At 40.7% G+C, this 24978-nt stretch overlaps 1 protein-coding gene and 1 long non-coding RNA gene across 6 annotated transcripts in view; one reads left to right on the top strand and one right to left on the bottom strand.

Moving 5' to 3' along the window:
* The window catches only part of MIPOL1 (mirror-image polydactyly 1), a 290887-nt gene that overhangs the window by 240980 nt on the left and 24929 nt on the right, over positions 1-24978 (top strand). For all 5 annotated transcript variants that reach the window (XM_054025828.1, XM_054025829.1, XM_054025825.1 and 2 more), the window contains one exon: positions 10551-10781. In XM_054025828.1, coding sequence (XP_053881803.1) covers positions 10551-10781 — 231 coding nt within the window. The remainder of the gene's footprint in view (positions 1-10550; positions 10782-24978) is intronic.
* LOC128835925 (uncharacterized) lies at positions 1735-23616 on the bottom strand. The gene is made up of 5 exons (XR_008444711.1): positions 23250-23616; positions 22395-22459; positions 17279-17393; positions 15347-15416; positions 1735-1949 (listed from the first exon to the last, which is right to left on the bottom strand). It is a non-coding gene; the product is annotated as an uncharacterized LOC128835925 (long non-coding RNA).

Consider the following 24978-nt stretch of genomic DNA (forward strand, 5'->3'; position numbering starts at 1 on the left):
ATCGAATCAGAATTGATTTCCGCTGTCTCTCCCAAATGACTATTTCCTTCAAACTAATTAAAAAAGGCACATAACAATGACTCATATAAATTTTAAAGCAAGGTAAACAGTATTCCCTGGAGACAAAAATAAAAGTAAATAGCACAGGATGGTCATTAAATTGAACTTGTTTTTAGGCTATTCTGCCTGTGTTATAATACGTTCCAGTGTTATCAGCCTGCTGATATATCATAAGTATCACTTTTAACTGAGTGAACACTTTACTGGGTACTTCAGTTTTCAGAGGCAGTATTCTTATTCCTTTCATCTTTATTATTCTTGCAGTTTATCAAATAGAGCAAAGTGATATGCTACTATAGACAGACAACTCTTTTCCAGGGAGGGCTTTTCCTATTTAAAAAATGAATCTTTAAAACTATTCATGAAGCTAGGGTCAGGGCCAGCTCCAGCTTTTTTGCCACCCCAAGCGGCAGGAAAAAAAAAAAGAGAGAAAAAAGAAAAACCCGATTGAGCTGTCGCCAAAGTGCCGCCGAAGAGGAAGAGAGGGAGTGAAGGACCCCCCGCCCCTTTCTATTGGCCGCCCTAGGCACCTGCTTCCTTCGCTGGTGCCTGGAGCCGGCCCTGGCTAGGGTTGGTTTTGTTTGTGTCCTTTATTTTTTTTATATGCAACACCTAACAAAAAGCAAATCTTATTTTCCATGTATATATTTTCAGTTTGGTATTCTTAGGTATGTGTGCTGATGTAAAGTCAAGCAACCATAACAGTACAGATTATTAAAGCCTTCGACCACATATGTCATGGTGCTGGCCCTAACCCGCAGGGGAATCAAGGTCCAAACGTGCAATTTCCTGAGCACTCTCAACATCCAGTGAAGTCAGTAAGAATTGAGGGGGGCTTTGCACCCCCAAGAACACATTCAACACCTCATAGGATGCAGCTCTGGGGCTTGATCCTCACATGAGCTAGAAACAGTTTGCAGAATCAGACTCATAATAAGGATAAATAAAGGAAGATATCTACTACTTTTTATTTTCTACCAAGTTTAATTTGCATAAAAATAGCTGCAATATTTTAATATATAACCAGGGTTTTTCAAAAAATTGTTCTCAGTTTTTAGCAAAACTATGCGCTGCTTTTGAAACTAGTGTAGTTAGAAACACACACTAAGTATAAAAAATTAACCTTTTTAAACTCTTGGGGTAGATCCTCAGACCCATTTGTGCTGCTGTAAACCCTTGACAAAGGCAACTTCTCAGTTGACATAAAGCCAGTGTAGCTGGCTTTACTCCACCCATCCACATAGACTTCCCTATGTAGGGGGCAGTGCCTCACTATGTTGGCCTCTAACAGTTCTAGTTAATGTAGTAGCCTCCACAAGCCAACAGAAGTTAACTTGCACTTAGAGGTCCATTTGACCCCAGTCAGCCTAAGCTCTGGTCTGATGCAGGTGTTAACTTAGCCCTTTATGTGTAAAATAATCAGCTTTCTCTGATAGATTTTATACATGAAAACATCTTAAACATATTTTTTCTTTAAATATTGAGGTCATTCTTAACGACTTGCCAGTTCTACCTTTGATTAATAGAAAAGGTTACCTCAGTATTTGATGCATTACCTAAACAATTAGATTATTGCAAATACTAAGTTAAAGTTATTTAGTTACCAAAAGCAATTGATAAGTATTTAAGGTTGACTAGACTACATGAATTGACAATAAATAGTAGATAAAAGATAGGTAAAATCTTTTCTATAACTTTTAATGGTGGGATAAAACAAAGACGGCACAATTCAAAATGCAGCCATTCTGCAAATTTAAGATCAATTTTACCTAGTCAGAAGGGATATTTCAAAGATGCAGCAGCAGCAGCGGAGTCACATGGCTATGATGTAGCCTTGGTGGCACATAGCATGAACTTCCATCTTGAACAGTCTCTTGCAAGTCTTTTTCCTGTGGCAAAAGTCAGTACGGAAGGAATTAGGCTTCTTAAATCCCTCAAAATTGCATCTTCCAACCTCATTCATGGTCGGCCTCATGCTCTTTGTTCCTTCAGCCTCAACTCTATAAACTTTCTATAGAAGTGTGCCTTCCTCTATAGGTTGGGCATGACTCCACCACTGCAATTGTCTTGTTCTTAGTTGGTGCAAGACTGCAACATGCTAGGATTGTCTGAGTTTTAAGGATGCAGAGATTTGTGAATGCCTATACCAAACCCTGTATGCAGCTACCCTACTGTTGTTGTACCTATGTTGGTCCCAGGATATTAGAGAAACAAGGTGGGTGAGGTAATATCTTTTATTGGACCCATTTTTGTTGGTGAAGAGCTCTGTGTAAGCTCAAAAGCTTGTTACTTATCACCAACAGAAGCTGGTCCAATAAACAACATTAACTCACCCACTTTGTCTCTGTACAAAACCCTGTATACTTTGTTTCTTATGAACATTATGAACAGCCAGTTCTATATCAAAGCTCAATAGAAACATTCAGATTACTCACAGAAATATGTAGGTGTATAATGTAATAAGTAACAATGGACACTCACAACAATTGCAGTTGCACTAATTTGAAAACAAAATCCACAAATGTGGAAGCAAAGAAACATTAGAACATATGAATGAGTGTGCATTGCAAATAACAGGAACATGTATTTGGATATCTTTAAAAAATATATCACTAATCTGAACACACACACACACACACACAGAGGAAAATTCAGAATTAAGGCAGCAAATCCAGAATATCCTGTTCTGTTCTATATAAGTGCTTATACTGCACTCATCACCATAGTATCTGAGCATCTCCAAGTAGTGCATTAAGCAACGTGACCAACATCTGTCACGTGTTTGTTCTCTTGTCCTGTTCCCAGAGTTAGTGTGTTCAGTCAAGCATTTTGTTTTGGATTTTTTTATATAATATATTGCAACAGATGAATGTGTATATATTACTGGAAAAGGCAAGGTCAAAGCACTTAGAACAGTGCCTAGCACTTAGAACAGTAGGTGGTGAGGTTTGTGATAATCCTCTGTTCATGTGGGGTTCATTCCATAGTATGCAATTTAGCCCCTTTGAGAAAGCTTTGTCTCCTTCACAGGCAAGCTTTGCCTCTATTGTAGAAAGTTCCCTTGTGACAGAGGAGTGAAGTTGTTGACCACAGTCTTCATCCCAGAACCTTAACCAATCTTTTAAATACCCTGGACCCAGGCCACTGAGCGCCTGGACGATAAGGACCAAAACCTTCGATATCCTACAGGAAGCCACTGTAGGGGGAGCAAAGGACAGGTTTGATGAGCTTGCGGTAAGTTGCTGAGGAGATGTGCTGTAGCATTCTGTACTGGCTGGAATTTCCTAAGTGCTGAAGGAGTCATGTACAGATATATTGCATTGCGGTAGTCAGGCATGAATAAAGGTAGTTTTCCAGGATTGGATGGAGTCTCCTAGCCAAGTGGAGGTGGTAGAAAGCATCACTAGCAATTACTTCTGTGTGAAAACTTAGTGTCAGTGAGGAATCCAGGAGCACGCCCAAACTGTGGACAGAACTTACCAGTTGTGGCTGTGTACCTTCAACCGAAGAAGACTGAACCATGGTTTGTAAACTCTTCAGATGCTTTCCTTTGCCTATCAGCATCACCTCCATCTTCATCAGATTCAATTTCAGTCAGCTGTTCTTTATCCATGAGCTGATCTTTTCCAAGCACAGAGTGATCTTGGTGGTAATCGTGTGGTTGTATGTGGTGAAAGATAGATAGAGCTGTATCTTATCTCCATATTGCTGGCACCTGAGTCTCTCATTTCACTATTTCACCTAGTGGCTGCATATGGATGTTGATTAGGGCCGGAGAGAGAATTCTTAGTGGAGCTCCACGAGTAAGGGGTCTAGTAGTGGAGGTGCATTTTTCTCATCATGACTCATTGGTTATGGCCCTCTAAGAAGGAATCAAATAATTTTTAGTGCATTACTGTGGACCCCTGCCACCTCTCTGTTGACAGGGTTGAATGCTGCAGAGAGGTCCAGAAGGATGAGACGGGTTATCTGCCATCTGTCCATTGATAGCAGATCATCCACCAGTACCACTAACGCAGTTTTGATTCCATGTCCTGGCCTGAATTCAGATTATGCCAGGTCTAGGATATTCGCTTCAATTAGCTAAGCTTGAAAATGGCCATTGACTAGCTTCTTTTGTGAGCTTGCTCAGGAACAGAAGGTTTGGCCCACTGAAGAGCAGTTGACTAGAACCAGTGTATCCAAGGTGTTCTTTTCAGTGTTGGTCAGACTGTTAATGTGACCTTAACTCATGTAATTGTGGAGGAAACCGTACAATAGCGGACTCCAAGATACTCACCTGTGGCAGAGGAGTCCATTCTAGTGGTTGTTTAATGGCTGCTGGACTTTCAATTAAACATGCTTACATTTAATAATCCAAATTTGACCATTTTTGCACCCTCTTTTGCAGCAAAAATAGCTCACATGCATGTGCCTTGTAGGCCTCGTAGGCCTGAAGAAATATGTCACAAAGAAGTTATCAGAGAGACTTACTCCCTTTGGCATACTATTCCATCAGCTCCTCAGATCCTACCTTACCTAATCACTTGTTATCTCAAGTGATTCAGGACTCTCTTCACAAAGTTCAAAATGCAAAAAATGTTATCAAGACTAAAGAACATACTGAGATCTCAGGTCTCATGAATGTAGCCAAATAGAGCAACCAATAAGACAAAGGTAATGCATTGATGTAGCATAGATATAGGGCTAGATAGTTGGCCATAAAACAGCAGTGCAAAAGTGCCCTAAATCTCCCCTGTATGGGCAGGTGAGGATTCCCCAAAATGTCGTTTTTATTTTATTTTATTTTATTTTATAACAGTAAACAACTGTATGCCAAGGCCAGCAGTGCTGTTCTTGTCAATGGCACAATAGGAGAGTGGATTCGCAACACTGTTGGAGTCTGGCAAGGCTGCCTTCTTTCACCCACACTGTTCAACATTTACTTGGAGCGCATCATGACTGATGCCCTAGAAGTCAGCATTGGGGGACAAACAATCTCAAATCTTCCGTTCGCTGATGACATTGATGGCCTGGCAGGCGGCAAAGATGAACCTGCCAACCTTGTGAAACGATTGGATGAAATCTCCACAAAATATGGCATGAAAATCAAGAAATCAGAGAAAACCAAGCTGATGACAAACAAATGTGATGGGATCAGCTCACATATCACTGTCAGTGGACATGAGCTGGAGACAGTGAAACAGTTCAAGTATTTGGGGGCAATCCTCACTGATGAAGGATCCAAGGCAGAAATTCGGGCAAAAACTGCACAAACAGCAGCAGCAGTGACAAAGCTAAAGCCAATTTGGGAGGAATAAGAACATCTCTCTGGAATCCAGACTGAAACTGTTGCACGCATTGGTCATCTCCATTTTTCTGTATGCGTGCGAGAAATGGACCCTTATGGCAGAACTTGAATGGAAAATACAGGTAGTAGAGATGAGATACTTCCGTAAAATCCTGGGCATCTCCTACTTCGACGACATCACTAATGAAAAGGTCCGCAACCTCATCACCCAATGCTCTGGGTCATCTGAAAACCTCCTGATGACTGTGAAGAAGTGCAAGCTGAAGTGGTACAGCCATGTAACAAGATCATCTGGCCTATCCAAGATCATCCTCCAAAGGACAGTACAGGGGAAGAGAAGAAGAGGTAGACAGACGAAGAGATGGATTGACACATAAAAGAGTGGATGGGAATGGACTTTGCGGAGACTCAAGTGGTGGAGACAATTGGTTGATTGCTCATCAGTGATGGTGCCCCAATGACCAATGCGGTTATGGGAGTGATGATGATAATTATGATAACATCTAGGGGGCCCAGACATAGATCAGAACCCCTTTATGCAAGGCACTCTATAAACAAATAGGGAGTGTGACAGAGGTATGCTTGGTGAGATGGGAAGGGGCATGACCAGAGCTCTGCTGTACTCCAGTGGTCCCCGCCAATGTAAGAGCCTCTTGGAGACTGTTTTAGCTGGTGTAAATTAGAATAGTCATGATGATGCTGTAACACTGAGGGCTGAATGACCTTCAGTTGTGTAGGTGGTTGGGGGAGTACATAGGTGGCATACAACTGCTTTTGACACATAACTCTCCCTACCTGGACACAGTTCAGACAGGTCTATTATTTGAAGCCATCACATCCAAGATCAGCCAGGAAATGGATAGGTGTATGTACTACAGCAACCCAAGAGGCAGAAACCTTTGAACCTTCCTCACCCTCAAATAATTTGGGTGTTGAAGTGGATCGGTCTTCAAACTTGGCCTCCCATATATCATAGGTCCATACCATCAAAATGGTTTACTTGGGATTCATTTTCCTCTAAAATTATAAAGAAATAAATATTTCTATCAATAAATACATAATTGTTGGAAGAGGATGAGCACGTGCCATTGTGTCAGCGGACCAGGTCGCAGGTGATCAAGCCTAGTGGTCAGAGAGGAAGTCAGGCCTCGTAGTTGGAGTCCGAAAGTCAGAGCCATGGGTTGAGACAGGGTCAGAACCAGGAACCAGGGCTGAGGGTCAGAGCTGAAATCAGAGGCTGAATGCCAGAGCTAAGACAGAGTCGCAGTCAAGAGTCAGAGCTGAGGTTTGGGACCGGATTACAGGAATCAAGGAAGGCAAGAGCAGGGCTGGTTCTCAGGCAGGAGCAAAGCTGGGCAAGGAAAGGAATAAGACTAGGTGCAGGGCAGGATCTGGGCTGGAGCCGGGGAGAAGCAAAGCAGGAGCAGGGCTTACAGAGACATGAGCACAGGGAGTCCGTGGGTGTGTGCAGTGAGCAGCCAGCAAGCTACTGCTGCTTCTGGGCTTAAGAACTGACATGCTAGCTTCCTCAGCTAATCAGGCAGCGTGGTACATCAGGCAGCCTAGGTGGCTTGCTAGGGCGTCAGGAGTACTGAGCAGGCACAGCTGTAGGGCCTTACTCCTGACACGTTGTCCTAAGGAGAAGAGGTTTTAACAAAATAGACCGAAATTTTGTGATCATGTTTGTCTGAAAAAAATGGGGGTAATGAAAATAACTTACATTTATACACAATAGGGCCTTCATCTAGAAGGATCTTAGACTAGCTTACAGTACATAGCGCGTCAGAATCACTTTATCCATGATTGAAACGCAATCACCTCTGCAGTGAAACGTGTAACAGTGAACATTAGACACAGTATTGCTCAGGGCCAATATTTTCAAAATGGGTGTCTAAAATTAGGCTCCCAAGTCTATATTCAAGTACGTAAATAAATAGCTTGATTTTCACAAGTGCTGAAAAACCCATTCCCTCCCATTTAAGGTGATGCGGAAGGTTGAATGTTCAGCACTTTTTGAAATCAGGTCACTTGTTTAGGTACTTAAATACTGACTTCAGGTATGTCTACAGTGCAGTTAAAAACCCGTGTCTGGCCCATGCCAGCTAAGGGGCAGTTTAATTGCAGTGTGGACATCGAAGCTTGTGCTGGAGCCTGGGCTCTAGGACCCTGGAAGGTGGGAGGGTCCTAGAGCTTGGGCTGCAACTCAAGCCAAAACGTCTACATCACAGCCCCTTAATGTGAGTCCTGCGAGCCTGAGTCACCTGGCACAGGCTAGCCGCAGGTGTCTAATTGCAGTGTAGACATACCCTGAGGGGCTTAACTTTAGGCTCCCATTTTTGAAAATCTTGGCCGAGGAGTATAAAAATGAGCAATAGCATCCTCAATTTGCAGCTTTTAGCACTACTTCCAAATGTTGTTGTTTACTTTTTCTAGTAGTTCTCAGTAGTTGCCCACTAGAATAAAACATCAGACAATATATTTGATATGCAGCTACTAATATGATTTTATTTTTTTAATGCCTCTCCTCTGTGGATTTGTCATGTCCCTTCATGAATTATGGATATATTCAAAATGTCGTGATTTAATTGAATAGGTGCTTCACACCATTTTCAAACAACCTCAGGTGCTAGGTGTAATGACATACCTATGTTCTAACCTTTAACTTTTAGATTTCTATTAATTCATCCATATTTTACTTATGCATGTATATTATATTTTAATTTGTATGTGATTTCCCTATATAGCTTGACGGGGGGATGTTTTCTGTATAAATGTTTTAACAAAAGGAAAGGAAAATAAATATGCCACTGCATACCAATACCCTGGATGCAAAGTTTGGGTCGCATGTTTTATTCATTCTGCGTTTCAGATAGGAGACTAGGACAATACACTTTAAAGAACGGTTGATATTTTCATAGTTATCATTCAGACCTGACTTCAAGTCATATTCATCAATATGGTAACAGCTTTCATCAGTTTCTAGTATACAGACAGTAGTTCTGAAGTACTCTAAACTATGATCTAAACTGCCTACTCATTATAACGTTTTTATTTCTCCCACCTTCGTTGTAAATGTGCTCCCTGAATTTCTTCTACTTTTGGTCCCATTTCACACACAGGTAAATGATAAAATAATGGAAAATAGAAATGGAGCAGACCTACTGTCTAGTCCATCACCTGGTCAGTGTGGGGATGTTCCCTATTCAGCATTTGAAATGGGAGTACATCAAAGCATACTACGGAACTTTTAATACATGGTTGCAGGGTTCACGTGGCCAGTTAGTTCTCAGCAAGCTAGTGCACTGTAGATTCACGCCCTGGCTTGCTGCACAGTAAATCGCTACGTAGACAAGCCCTTAGTTATTAATCACTCTACACATATGTTGTTCTTTTAATCTTTTCTCATAAATCAGTCCCTTCAACCCCATTAGGTAAGTCTTTCGGCAATTAGAAACCCGCAGCTGACTCGTGTCAGCCAACTCAGGCTCGCTGGGCTCAGGCTGCAGATCTGTTTCATTGCTGTGTAGTTTTCTGGACTCTGGCTAGTGCCTGGGCTCTAGGACCCTGTGAGGTAGGAGGGTCCCAGAGCTTGGGCTCCCGAGCCCAGAAGTCTATACAGCAATGAAACAGCCCTGCAAGCCCAAGTCAGCTGGCTCGGGCCAGCTGCAGGTTTTTCTTTGCTGTGTACATATAGTCACTTTTGTTGCTGTTTTTTAACTCTGTCCATAGCTTCCTGGCACTGAGGAGCTGAATACTGTATTCCAGATCTTGCAGTGAAGGAGTATTACCTCCATGCTCCATGACTTGATGTCTCCATGAATACAGCCCCAAAAGTCATATAAAATACAATGGGTGAATGCATAGCCACAGCTGATAGAGGCTTTTCTATGTGAAATAGTTGCTAAAGGTGGTTTACTTATTATATAAATGAATTCAAAATGGTGGCTGTGCGTGGCTTGGCAAGAAATTGTGATTACCATGATGCAAAGAGCAATGGATATGGAAGTGGCACAGTGATAGCCATTTGATAGTGATAAGTAACATATTTCTACCTAATATAGAGAAACTTATTTAAGAACAGTTTATCCTTATTTATACCAGAATCAGGAAGGATTTGAGATTTTCATAGATTCATAGATTCTAGGACTGGAAGGGACCTCAAGAGGTCATCGAGTCCAGTCCCCTGCCCGCATGGCAGGACCAAATACTGTCTAGACCATCCCTGATAGACATTTATCTAACCTACTCTTAATTATCTCCAGAGATGGAGATTCCACAACCTCCCTAGGCAATTTATTCCAGTGTTTAACCACCCTGACAGTTAGGAACTTTTTCCTAATGTCCAACCTAAACCTCCCTTGCTGCAGTTTAAGCCCATTGCTTCTTGTTCTATCCTTAGAGGCTAAGAAGCAATGGGCTTAAACTGCAGCAAGGGAGTTTCTGACACTGAAAAGTTGACTGAGGTTGTTTGGAGTTGGGCTAGCCTGTGCAAACTATATTTCAGAAAAGCACGTTAATTTCATGAATTTATTTTAGTCAGTTGTATTTTTACTCCCTTTGGACCATATTCTGATATCCTTACCCATGCTGAGTAATTACTTCACAAGTGATCCCATTGAAGACAATGGGGCAACTCATGCTGTCCAAAATGAGTTAAGGGCATCAGAATCTATCCCTCTGTTTCATTCTACTCACTTATTTCAATATTTAATGAGAAAACAGCTGAATCTTCCATTGCACACTCAATAATTCATGGTGATTAATTCAATTTCTTGTAAATCACACATCCAACTTTATCATACAACCCATAGAAAAATTATGCTTAAACGTGGCACAGATTTTATTTTTAGAGAGTTAATTTTGGGATGTATTCTATTTTTTTTTAATCTGAGTTTTTCACCCTTGTTTTCTTTTGGAATTTTTAAATATCTTCTGTACGTTTGAAAAGAAGCTTTTAAAAATTATATGTTGTTTTTAGTTTCTAGGTTCCTTCAAGAGATTTTCCAGCTCAGTGTTACATCTCTGCATTTCCAGTCTTCTTAGTTTGCTATATAATAAAGATCTTGCTCCAGAATTAGTTTATATTGATATATGTGTAATATTTTTAAATACATTAATATCATTTAAGTGTGGTATTCTTGCAGTTCAAACTCAGAGCTTATACGGCGAGTCAATAAAATGCATATTTTTGTTTTCCCAGTTTACACAAATCTCTGTCCCAAGAAGTGAGTCTTAAGGATCAGTTTAACTGTACTCTTAGTACATATGAAGATGCACTGAAAAGCAGCGAGGATATTGTAACCATCACACATCGCCAAAATGAGCAGCTAGCTACCCAACTGCAGCAAGCCCAAACAGAGCGAACAAACATGGAATTAAAGCTTCAGCAAGCTTTAGAAGCGTCACAAGAAGCCAACGAAAAAGTTCAAACGTAAGTCAGTTGTCTTTACATTTGGAAGAATGTCATTTGACAGCCGAATGAGACATTATTCCCCCTGATGTTTACAGTGTGGTTGTCACAAAAGTGGCTGTTTAAAAGTGGCTTCATCTTACTCACAGATTGGCTTCTTGTTGTATAGTCAAGAGTCACTTCTGCTGCTTTAATGACAAAACACTACTACTGCCTTAGTGCTGTATAACCAACCCGCCTCTGGGAGAAAGACCTCACTGAACATTAAGGGGTGGGGGTTGTTGTTTGGCTTGTTGGAAAATGTGTGTGCCCCTTTAAGGGCTAGAGAGCCAGGGAGTTACTTTCTGCGGCAGCTGTGGGCCAAGTCAGCATGAGGGCACTGACCCAACCACCCCCATGTGACCAGAAGAGAGGGGGGACGATATTATTAGGGTTACCATATTTCCACAATCAAAAAAGAGGACACTGGGAGGGGGAAACCCCGCCCTAGCCCCGCCCCCATCCACTCCCTCCCACTTCCCACCCCCTGACTGCCCCCCTCAGAATCCCAACCTCCCTGCTTCTTGTCCCCTGACTGCCCCCTGCTGAGAACCCCCCACCCTAACTGCCCCCCCTAGGACCCTACCTGCCCCAACTCTTATCCACTCGCATGGGTGGCAGGGTTGTAGAAATTTTGGTGGTGCCCAAAACCCCCCCACACACCTGCCTAAGGCTCTGGGAGTGGGGTTGGGTGGGGGGAGGAGGTCTGGGGTGCAGGTCCTGGGCTGGGGATTAGGGTGCAGGAGGGGTGCAGGTTCTGGGATAGAGTTTGGGTGCTGGGTGCAGGCTCCAGGCTGGGGCAGAGAGTGGGTGTGCAGAAGAGGGTGAGGGGTGCAGGCTCTGGGCTGGAGTGGGGTGGGAGGCGGTGCAAAGGGAGGGGGTGCAGGCTTTGGGAGGGAGTTTGAGGGCAGGAGGGGGTGTGTGGGAAGGGGGGAGGGGGTTTGGGAGGGAGTTTGGGGATAGGAGGGGATGCAGGGGTGAGGGCTGTGGGTCTGAGGATGAGGGATTCATGATGCAAGAGGGAGCTCAGGAATGGAGCAGAGGATTAGGGTGTGGGGGGATGAAGGCTGGGGATGAGGGGTTTGTGGCGTTGGAGAGGCTCAGGGCTAGGGTGGAAGGGCAGGGTAAGGGCAGCCTGTCTTCTCATTAGTGGATGGGGGCACTAGGACCTGGGGGCAGCAGACAGCAGTTGCTGCTGGCTCTGGCAGTACAAGCAGACAAGGGAGAGGCAGGCAGGGAGAGGGGACCCACGGGGGGGGATGCGCAGAGGGGGTTGAGGGGTGGAGGCCGGAGACCCATCCAACACTCCCCCTGCCCCCCACCCCCGGACTCCCCTTACCATTCTGGCTCCATGTGTTTGCAAAACACACTGCCTAGTGGGTCGGTTTGTGTGTTACACAGGGCTGCAGACAGAGGGAGGGGGGAGCATGGGAAGGGCTCTGGCTGCTGGAGGCCAATGGGAGTGGGTCAGTCGGCCCAGCCACCCAATCAGCAGCCGCACTCTGCATGGAAGGGAGGGAGGGAGGGAAGCGAGGGAGAAAACCCCCACGGACATTTTAACCTTGTTACCAATTCCTCCTGGACAGCTATTTAGAGACGCAAAAGCCGGACATGTCCGGGGAAATATGAACGGATGGTAACCCTAGACTATATAAGTCCATGCCAGTTCAGAAAAAGCCCTCTTTTATCTGGACCAGACAGAGCAGCACCCACCCTCCCACCCATGGAAGTGGTGAAATACTGGGTTTTGTTGAGATTCTCTATAGCACTGTGCTAGTTCTCCTTTCTTGGGGGGCTGGGAATTAATTTTTCCCTCACCGCCAGATTGGGGTTTTTTGCCTTCCTTGGCTTTCAGATCGCAGAGTGAATGTACAGAGTTATCCAGGGCAACATCACTTCTAAATTTAGCAGATGTATATAAAACTCAATAAGAGACAATGAACATGGAAACTCACAAAGCCAATTTTACATAGTCACTTTCAAAATATTACAGTGTTTTAAAAGAAACTGGGATGTTGAGCTGAATGGGATTTGCCTGCTCCAGTTGGCCCAGATCCAGCAGCCATTGATCAGGCCCATAGTTTTTTATGCTCTCTAGATTCTAAGCAACTTGTCCTTGAGTTTTGTAAAACTACTCTTCAGTTTGGGACAGATCATTTTGGATAAGTGACTGAGCCACATTAAATCCTCTCATGCCAGAACTCTGACATCCATGGCTACAAGTGTTAAAGGTTTCTAGATACTGATTATTTCAACAGCATTATAAGGAAATAGTAGGATTCATGATGTGCTTTCCCTTAATGTCATATGGACACTGCTTTTATACATATCCAAGAGTCTTTAAAGTATTTTCTGTTAGGCTGGAATGGTTTTCAGTGTTCTTGGAACACATGCTGCAGTACTATATTTGCCTTTATAGCTACATGAGACAACGTGGGTGAGGTAATATCTTTTATGGGACCAACTTCTGTTGGTGAGAGAGACAAGCTTTTGAGCTTCCACAGAGCTCTTCACCAACAGAAGTTGGTCCCATAAAAGATATTACCTCATCCTCCTTGTCTCTCTAATATCCTGGGACCAACATGGCTACAACAACACTGCCTACAAGAATTTATAGTTACATGTGAGAATATTTGCAATGTACATATAAATCAGTTTTTGTCTGGTTCATATCTGATACGTTTCAGGCCAGGTGTTTGAGTCTGATCCAAATCCCACTGAAATGAATGGGAAGACTCTTGTTGACTTCAGTGGGCATTGGATTGGACCCTATGTTCAGGTAAATGACAGTGCTCCGTAACGTAAGACTTCTTGTTAGAAGGCTCCTAAACTCTGAACCCTGGAGTTCAGCTGTGTTGAAGTCCATTATAAGTTTCCTTTTAACATAAGAACATAAGAAAGGCCGTACCGGGTCAGACCAAAGGTCCATCTAGCCCAGTATCCTGTCTACCGACAGTGGCCAATGCCAGGTGCCCCAGAGGGAGTGAACCTAACAGGCAATGATCAAGTGATCTCTCTCCTGTCATCCATCTCCATCATCTGACAGACAGAGGCTAGGGACACCATTCCTTACCCATTCTGTCTAATAGCCATTAATGGACTTAACCACCATGAATTTATCCAGTTCTCTTTTAAACTCTGTTATAGTCCTAGCCTTCACAACCTTCTCAGGTAAGGAGTTCCACAAGTTGACTGTGCGCTGCGTGAAGAAGAACTTCCTTTTATTTGTTTTAAACCTGCTGCCTATTAATTTCATTTGATGACCCCTAGTTCTTGTATTATGGGAATAAGTAAATAACTTTTCCTTATCCACTTTCTCCACATCACTCATGATTTTATATACCTCTATCATATCCCCCCTTAGTCTCCTCTTTTCCAAGCTGAAGAGTCCTAGCCTCTTTAATCTCTCCTCATATGGGACCCGTTCCAAACCCTTAATCATTTTAGTTGCCCTTTTCTGAACCTTTTCTAGTGCCAGTATATAACAATGTACTAGTTAGTACAGATACAATTCTTTGCTCCATGTAGCAGGTTTTTAGAGAGGAAACACAGCATAATCGATCAAACAATTTTATATAGTGAAAGTTGAATATGAAATATATCTTAGTGACAGTCAGTGTACAACACTCTAGATCAGTGTTTCCCAAACTTGGGTCGCCGCTTGTATAGGGAAAGCCCCTGGCGGCCCGGGCCGGTTTGTTTACCTGCCATGTCCGCAGGTTTGGCTGATTGTGGCTCCCACTGGCTGTGGTTCGCAGCTCCCACTGGCTGTGGTTTGCTGCTCCAGGCCAATGGGAGTTGCTGGACGCGTTGGCCAGTACGTCCCTCGGCCCGCGCCACTTCCAGCAGCTCCCATTGGCCTGGAGCAGTGAACCGCGGCCAGTGGGAGCCGCAATCAGCCGAACCTGCGGATGCGTCAGGTAAACAAACCGGCCCAGCCCGCCCGGGGCTTTCCCTACACAAGCGGGGTCCTAAGTTTGGGAAACGCTGATCTAGATGAAAACCTGGCTCCACTGAAATCAATGGCAAGCCTCCCTTTGGCTTCAATGGAGCCAGGATTTCACCCCTGAGATCTTACAGTCATAATGACAGTTATCTGGATAATTACGAGCAATAGTTGAATATTGGTTAATAACTAGATGATAAAACAAAGATATGACTTCGTAGTCTGCTTTGAAGTAATTTACATAGAAGTATTATAGCCACTGCAAGTCAAACTCAACTTGTGAATTTAAGTTAGACTATTTGTATATACTCCTAATATTTGCTTTAGTATATGTTTCACAAGTTGCAAGATTATATACTACCCAGCCTGTTGCCATAAATGCTCCTCTAACAGACTCTTTCAACCTTGTGAGAAATAAATCACACAGACAGAAATAATACAGTTTACTGTTAAGAGAAATGTATGCATGTTAATTCTAAATTTCTGACTTTATAGTCTCCAATGTGAAGACTCCAAATTTAATCTTGCTCTCATTGAAATCAAAGGGGATTAAACTGTTGTTCTCTGAAGGTATTGTTATTTCTCAGTGAAGTACACTCACCCACGTCTTCTGAAGAAAGATGTGATCTATTTTGTTCCGTCTTGTTACTTTCTTGATCAATATTAATGTCCTGAGGTCAAAACATAGGTCTAGTGTTATATATTGTATATACAGACAAAATCCTAAGAGTTGTCTTTTTATTTATTATACCTGTAAGTTCTTTGCCCATAATTCTCATTGCTGGATCAGGGCAAACATACAGCCCATACCCCTTCATTTCTTGGCCCTACTTGCACCTCTATGACACCTGGGGGCTCCAAAATGAAATTAACTCCCTACACATTTTTAGGTGGTGGTGCCTGAATCAGGGCAACATTTCCCCCTGTTTGTTCCACATCTGCCAACAAGTTTCCTAGTGTGTGTAATATACTCACATAGCAACCAGAAATTAGTCCATAATTCATTTCAGGCACCCAATATGTTTTTCCCCCTGTTGGGTTAATATATATATATATATATAACATGCATAATTAAAATAAACTTACGAAAAATAAATATGGTGCATATGCAGGAGTTGCTTTTTAATATCATTTTTGACAAATTAATATAAACTATCTATATTATTTGTTCAGTGCCAACACTGTGCTCAGTGCTGCATAGAACTTGGAGCATTCATGGTCCATGTCTTGACATCTATTAAATCTACCTTTGCACTAGTATAATTTTAAAGCTGTCATGTTATTGTTTTTCATTTTAGTTAAAAAAAAACACTTGCTATTTGTAAATTAGGAATTTATAGGCCAATATTTGTCCCAGATAATATTTTTCAGTCATGTTTTAATCCCCTGAAAACAGAGTGGTTATTATAGAAGTGCAGACACAACTTAAACTATAGAGGTGCAATGCACTGCCATAATGAGAAGAATTCATTCAATTTAACATGCATAACTACTTGGGAAAATTTCTGTCAGGTTAGTTTCATTATTGCTAAAATCAGTCCTCTAGCAAAATTAAACAGTTGGTTGAAGTCTTTTGATGACAATAGCATGCCCTTTTTATCAAGAAACTGTGGAAATGCTCAGTGCATCTTCCCAGCACCCAGTCATCCACCCCCATCCTATAATTCAACCTGCAAACAGATTAAGCAGCTGAGTTTGTGGAAAGTGTGTTTACTCTGAGCTAAGAACCCTTGTGTGACACTACAGAGATTCCACTGACACCTCTGGGAGAACTACACAGACAGTTCCTGCTCATCAGCAGGGAAACCAGGCTGAGAATTCACAATTTCTTTGTAACCTCAACTGCTTCATTCAAATCGGTGTTTGGCAATTAGGCAGGAACTAGTTTGTTAGCTTTACTTTTTTTTTTTAAGATGTAGGATGTTCTACATTTCAAAAAGGACTGACAGTTTAAAACCAGCTGGAAGGCTTTTTGCTATATTAGTCTTTATTTTTTATCATTATCCTATAGAAATTTTTATTTAAAATATGAAACTAAACTTCATAGCCCAATTGAGAATTCAAAGTATAGGCTTACCTTTTCTCCTCCATAACATCTTAAAAAACTGCCAACAAAAAACATGTAATTCTGATTTGTGAGTGAAGTATTTTCTGGTGATGTGCTAAGTTATTTTATATTTTTCCGTGTTATTTAATAATGTACATTAGTAATGGACTTACAGTTAAAAAGGGAAATAATCATGAGATTGATTAAGGAAGAATGAAATTCAGAGGGTCACGTCATTAATAGAAGTCAAAATCAAGTCTGGCAAGCAAATCTTTCTTTCTTAATGTCCTTTACTGCCATAGATCTTTAGATGACCCGTTCTTTGACATTACTGAATAATGTATAAAGAAATTAAGATTTTAAAATAAATCTTAATTCTTACAATATGTGTTATGTCAGCAGTTTAGAAAACACATAGCTTTCATTTCTCCATCGAAGGTGGCACTATTGGGTTTAATTCATTTGTGTATATATTAAGTTACTTACCTGTAATTGTTGTTCTTTAAATGTAGTATCCCACATAAATTAATGCTCTGTCCTTTGGCATAGGGACACAAAGCATCTAAAAAGTTCCTGGATTCCACCCCATGTGAAGCAGCAGCTGTGAGCCAGAAGGGGGATACAGTGGAATTTGCTTATAGCAAACTTGGATATAGCAAAAGTACAGTTTTATACTTAGGTAGAATGAAATTCTCACTTTTTTCCCCCAATGCATTGCAATATATAAATAGCAATATATATACACACACATATATATAATATGAAATAGAGTAAATATTAACTTAATAGATAAGATCTATTATGTAGAGAGCTGGGCAGAATTTTTTGATCAAAATTGTTTTTGGTCAAAAAACAGATTTGGCAACACCAAAACATTTTGCGAATTTGTATCAATTTCTCCAAATTGTTTCCATTGGGGGGAAAAAACCTTTTTTTAAAATTCTGTTTAATTTTGACATTTTCAAAACAAAAAGGTTTTATTTTTTAATTCAAATGTCTTTTCATTTCAAAACATCCTTTAATTAAAAATGTTAAATTTTCTAAATAAAGCATTTTATTTCTGGGTAGAACTAAAGGTTTCATTTGATCCAAAACAAAGCAAAAAATTCAGCTTTTGATTTTGCCAACTATTTAAAAAAAATTGTTTTTGGTTCAACCCCAAATGAATTTTTACCAATTTTTTGGAATAGCCAGCAAACCAACAAATTTGTTATTTGCCCTGCTCTGCTTAGGGACTTAAATAATATTTAAAACTGTCTGCAACAATATATGTAATTACCAGACTGTAAAAATAAATATAATTTTCTATAAATAATTTTTTTATTTCATTTTGATCAACAAAGCATTTGGGGCAGTGGCATAAATCCACCTGAAGTGGTGGCACATAGGCAGAAGGCCCGTACAAATTTGCTCTGCTGGTGGGCCCAGCTGTTGCAGCCCCAAAAGGAAAGTGGGGTTGACTTGGAGGAGGTGGGGCCAAGCCAGCTGGAAGATGCTATGAATTAATTAGTGCCCCTGCCAACCAGGATCATATGAAGCCAAGGGTGGATTTTAAAGTGGTCCTCCCTGGTGGAACTGCTGGGGATTGGCAGTGGCAGTCGAGTTCACTAAAAGCGGGAAGAGGGCATAATATAGTGCCAAATCAATGTTAATAATTTATCAGTAAAGACTGATGTGGTTATGATGTATTTTCCCTAAGAAGATCTCCATTTCTATAACATTAGTCTTGAGGATAATGTGAATTTAAGTGTATGAGATTTTAGTTATGGGGTTTTATTGGTAAAAGAGTAATTTAATGACATTGTATAGATCAGTAAGGTCTGACTCTGTGTGCGTGTGTGTGTGTACATGCATGTGAGTGTGCGTGCACACAAAATATTTCTACACATACAACTGAAATGACATACATACAACTAGAATGGACATTCACATTGGCTGTTAAAATATAAATCTAAGAAAATAAACACAAACTGTGATAAATGCTTGTACATACATTTTGCCAAGTTAGTTTTCTTAATGGACTAAGAAAATATAAAAGTGATAACACTCTTATTTGTTTTATCTGTAATTGTTTATTGAAGCTCAGTTCTTTTCTAAAAAAAACCCAAATCTGTTTCTGCTTTTAAATTGGAAAAAAATGCAAGACAAAATTAAAGTACATCATATATAATTAGGTAATTTCAGCAAATTACAATACCCTACACAAGATGTATTTAATCTTACCAGTGATTTGCCTAATTTTTTGGTGATTTTTCTTTTAGTGTAAAATAGAATGAAAATTCCTGCATGTTCCTTGCCAGCATAACCCTTCCTGTTAATGGAACATATCCATTTTGCACAGTCCTGCATTTTCCCATTGCATTTCTGGTGTGCAAGCTCTTTATGCTTTCAGGTATTTTACTATAAAACTTTGTTTTGTTTCTTTGCTTTGCATGACAAATATATCCATTAATTAGACACACAAAAATGAATATTTCTCTTTTCATTTTATACTGGCATTTGACACGTGAAAAGAATGTGAAAATGAAAAGAAATGAGTACTGAACATTTAATAAACAGTAGACTCCTCTGCCTCTGAAAGTAAAACTAATCTTCCTTCTGAGTATAGGAGTTGTGTGCATTTCACATCAACGTCCAAGACGTTCTCTAGTGCCCACTGGAGGGTCTAATCTTTCTCAGAATGATCTGAGCAGTGCAGTTCAAGAACAAGAATGAATCTTTGAATAATCACACCACAATGTGAGGTGACCCCCAGACAGGGGACTGACCAGATACACATATGGGTTTTGGGAAGACACTCTGATGCTCTTTTTTAACACAGCTGTGAGAAGAATGTGGCTAAGACCCAGTAGTCTTTCTGGAGTATAGCTGGCAAAGGAAACCATGAGGAGAAGAGAATTTAACACATGAGTGTAAGAGAGTCCGCTTCATTGATGCGATCTGAGGGGAATGCCTAATGACTGGAAGAATCAAACTTGGCAATGAAAACACAAAGCTCTTTTCATCAATTCAAACGCAGACTCTAAAGCTGCAGATGGTTACCTCCAGCCTTGCCTATTCAGTGTGGGGTTTTATAAAATGGCACTTTGGTGAATACTAACAGATCAAAACAAAGATTTAATAACATAAAGATGTGGTGTTCATTTTTAAATGAGGATACAGGTCAGTGTCTCAGAAAAGGATAAAATGGGTATCTTTTATTTGTAGGTCTAAAGTCTTTTGAGATTTTTAACTGCAAGCATGATATCTTTAATGTACAGATTATATTCTGTAGACTACAACTTCAGTTAAACAGGAAACAGATAAAAACTAGACTTCACGATTATTATGCTGATTGAATCTTTTTCTTACGTGTAAATGCTATTCACTAGTTATCTCCTTATAAAAATCATACCTAAATATATTTAGTTGAAGTATATGTGGTGGCATGTACGTTTTCAGTCATTCTTCACAGATAAGGATGGGTCTAGTTAATTAAAAATTACAAGCAGAAGCACTGCACAAAAGAAACAAGTTGTACATTCATGGAGAATAAAAGCTATTTGTTTTGGAGAAATCACCCAGTATTAGAGAACTCAGCTGACTTTATTTTAAATATCACCAATAATTTTCTCTGTTTTGCGGCTTTCACAACATTTAGTTTGTTCTTGTTAGTTTAGTAATATGTTTCATGATTACATGTTCAAATTCTTTTATTAAATTTAGACTGGATTTTTCCCTTTAATTATAAAACAGAATTTGGGGGATGATAGGACCAAATTATCTAATGGAGTAAATGGGTGCAGCTTCATTCATTTTAATGGAATTTCACACATTTATGTCAGCAAAGAATTTGGCCCATAATGTCAAAAGTGGGTTTGATATTAAAGAAGAATGCTATAATTCTGTGTCAGTGAAAGTTTGTACTGGTGCTAAATAATTGATAGTTTTTTAAACATTATTGTGAGAGTAATTGTAATGAGTTCTGGTGTTCTGGAACATAAAGTAAGCTCTTCTATTTTATGGAAGAATATAAATATAGGGCCAGCTGATGTAAATAGGCGTAGCTTTATTAAGTTGAGCTATGCTGATTTACCCAACTGAGGATCTGACCCATAGTTTATAGTTAAACAGATAGTCTATACTCAAAAAACTAGCTAAAATAGATGACTGAGTAAAGGTTGAATCTGGAGAGTTCTACGAACTTTCCACTGTTTTCAAAGATAATAGAGTTGATGTCCGGTGTCAATAGTGTCTGGCTCTGTGGAAGGTCTATGATTGATAAGATTGGTGTAATACTGACAGTGATCAAAATTAACAACTTTATGGAGTTTCATAATTGGATCAAAAGTTATTAGGTAGGATCTGCTAGGGAGAAAATGCTAGGTGAGGACTGTGTCCTGAAAGAATGCAGTTGTTAAAAGCAGATTATGTATATTGTATGATCAGTGTAGCTAGCACCTCCACCAATAGGTGGTGATGTAACTTAGAGGCAAGTTGTTTTGTTTTGATATTATGATGTATCTTTTCGGGAAAGGGGAGGTTTGAGGAAGTTTTCAGTCCCACCTGTGTGTGATGGAGTTGTTACTTGCAGTGTCCCAATAGAAAAATCTATTGTTTTCTACAAGTGAGTATTACAATATACATGGGCCCCATGAAGTGTATAATCTCCCGTTGCTGGCTTTTATAGAGTTTGGGAAGGCAACACCAGTCAGTAGTAAGATTTCCAAATGCACAAAAGTACAGTGCATCCCAAAGGAACTCTACAAAGTGTGGCACAACTAATGCAAGCTTTCTTAGGCCTGCATGGCATGGATATGTACATGAGGAAGTCTGAAATAGAAAACAAAAGTAAGGTTTGAACAGAGGGAGTGTAAAGTCACTAGATTTTGTGACAGTGGGTATGGAAACTCTGTCTGCTTTAGTGTTTAAGACTTGTGAAGAATGAAGAGTAATTGAAATATATAAAGAAGTTCATGTGTCATCTAACTGAAAGCAATTTACAGTACTAACAGAATTTATTTAGATGTTTAAAACTAATTGCACACATCACAGTTGTTTTAAACCCTAAACTAATCCCCATTATTACTCCACTCAGCAAAATTCCATTTACACTGATAGCAGAATGCAGGAACTAACATGCATGGTGAAATTACAACTTATAAAGAAAATCAGTGAACCAACTATCTAGGTATGTCTAATTGTAGTGGTAGAAAAACCAAACAAGTTGGTGAGGGTATGCCTAGATCTAAAGGAACTTAATAAAGCTATAAAGTGAAAGCAATTTCCTCTCTATTGAAGCTATTGGAGAAATAAGTAATAGACTGGACTGGAGCTGAATATTAATTGGTGTTAGATGCATGCAGTCACTCATCACAAATTTGCCTGGATAGTTAGAGAATGTTCTGGGTATAATACATTTCCAACATCTCTTGGTATATATTTTTTTTCTCTCAGTATATCTAGTGTACTATTCATGTTCCACAAAAAGTAGAGGCCATTCTTGCAAAATTCTCATTAAAATTGACTAGCCCAGGCATAAAATCTAATCACCCATCCTTTCCCATGTTGACTGAGGATAATTTAAAAATATTTTACTTGCCTATAAAAATAAATTGCTTACCCCAGGTGAGTGTTCAGGTAGAATTTTGTAGTCTGTGTTAGGAGTAGTTGATGGTATCACTGATGCTGTTGATTTTGTGGCCCAAGAAAGGAATACAATATTAGAAATTGTGGCACGGAAATAGGGCTTTAGATTTAATAAATAAAGGCAAATGCTGCAAAGCTAGCAAAAATTTCCATCTGTATTAACTAGAAACGTCACTAAGCAGGGTGACACTAAAGTAGTGTCTATCACTAAACTTCTATTAACTTTAAAATAAATAGGAACGACAGATTGGAATGATTATGTACTTTCCCAGATTCGTGCTACCAAGTTCCACAGCAACTCTGCCACTTAAAGAATTATTAAGGAAGTACTGTGAATAACTATGGAAATTGAAACACACTAAAATAGTGAAGAAATCGTAAATAAAAGCCCTTATTTTGCAATATTTATATCAAAACAAATGGACTGGCAGGTGCTGCCGAACAAAGTGGATAATGCTGATTGTTGCTCCATTTCCCTTTGCTTCCATACCAATGATTCAAAGAGGAGCAAAAAACCTCCCAGTCATAGAAAAAAGATAACTTGTTATAATATTTTGGTCCAAGAGATTTCAACAATACATTTATGGAAATGAATTCCTGGTACAAACTGAGCATAATACCTTAGAGGCTTTTGTTTAGAAACGTTGAATAAAGTACAGTATATATGGTTGAGCTTGCAAAGGTATCAGTTTAACCTAAACCATGTGCTAAGTGACATCTTGGCTGCAACATGTGCACTATTTATGGCACAATTACCAGAACTCAAATTTATTACCACAGCCGTTTACCTTTACCATGGACCACGACACAGCAGTACAAGTTAACGCACCTTCAAGTCTCTACTGGTAGATGCAAGAAACTTGTGTGGCTGCAAAACATGTTCTGAACAGGATGATACTTGAGGCATGACTAGAGGCAAAGAGAAATGGCTCATCCCTTCTTCGCCGATTTGTCTGTAATGCAGTAGCTGCTGTTAGTGATGTAATTTTCAGGAGAAAAATGAGTGATCTCATGCAGACTGGGGAAAGAACCTTATTGAAGAACATATGGTTATGGAATTATGTAAAAGAAGCACCAGAGAAAACATTTACTGCCCTGGTATGAACAAACTAATGGTTATTACAGTTTGAAAATCATACTCATCAAATGTTAAGTATCAGAGGGGTAGCCGTGTTAGTCTGGATCTGTAAAAAGCAACAGAGAGTCCTGTGGCACCTTTAAGACTAACAGATGTATTGGAGCATAAGTTTTCGTGGGTGAATGCATCCGACGAAGTGGGCATTCACCCATGAAAGCTTATGCTCCAATACATCTGTTAGTCTTAAAGGTGCCACAGGACTCTCTGTTGCTTTCATCAAATGTTGTTATCAGAAAAACCTAAAGAACCATTGTATCCTCAGTATATACGAGAAAAACTTGGTAAAGCTGATACATTTTGCCTTTGAAGGCAAGACCTGTTTTATAGACTCATAGAAATGTAGGGCTGGAAGGGACTGTGTCACGGAGTATGCACACCCTGTCCTATTTCAGGGTGAGGTGGGGTTGTGATATCACCGCAACTACCATCTTATCAGACAATCCTTAGGCTGAAGGCAGCATGGCTCAGTGGTCAGGGCCAAAATGGCTGACCTCGGGCTAAAGGCCAGGCAGCCTAATATTTGGAGTCTATGCAGCTGCCCTTGGGCTCAGGGCTGCGCAGCCTAGTGGCCAGAGTCAGTACAGCTGCCCTTGGGCTCAGGGCTATGCGGCAGAATCAGTGAAGTGGGCTGCCACCAAGGGGTGGGTGGCAGCTGGGGTAGGAGGACCTGGACCCTCTCTCTTAACCGGGTCCCAGTCCAGGGCCCTATCGGCAGTGAGTGTGGTCACCACCCAGTCAGTGGAGATCCTACCACAACACACCAACTTTCCTCGGATGGGAGTTACCACTCACCCCACCTCCCTGGGCCACTTCCTGCCATGAGTCCTGGAGTTGGGGTCCATTCATCACTGGGGTCTTCGAGCTCCCCGGTGCTGGTAGCTTGTTGGGACTCCTGTCGGCTGGCAATAGGCAATCAGTCTTCTGTCTGGGCCTCAGGGTTTCTGGTTCCTGCAGTCAGGGGCTGAAGTGGCTCCTGGGCTGGAGCCTCCACCAAGCATCCTTCCTCCCCTGCGGTCAGCCCAGAATGAGCGGGGCGGCTCCCTTTTATACTGAGGCTCATAACATAGGGTTAACCCTATCTTGCCTAGTGTGGCATATGCAAACCCCGTCACAGACTGCAAAAGATCATCTAGTCCGGCCCCCTGCACTAAGGCAGGACCAAGTAAACTTAGACCATCCCTAACCAGGTGTTTGTACAACCTGTTTTTAAAACCCCTAATGACAGGGCTTCCACAGCCTCTCTTGGAAGCTTATTCCAGTGCTTAACTACCCTTATAGTGGGACAGTTTTTCCTAATATCCAACCTAAATCTCCCTTGCTGCAGATTAAGCCAATTACTTCTTGTCCTACTATCAGTGGACATGGAGAAAAATTGATCACCGTTCCCTTTATAACAACCCTTAACATATTTGATGACTAT

This window comes from Malaclemys terrapin, chromosome 4, assembly GCF_027887155.1.
Source record: "Malaclemys terrapin pileata isolate rMalTer1 chromosome 4, rMalTer1.hap1, whole genome shotgun sequence".
Taxonomy (NCBI): Eukaryota; Metazoa; Chordata; order Testudines; family Emydidae; genus Malaclemys; species Malaclemys terrapin.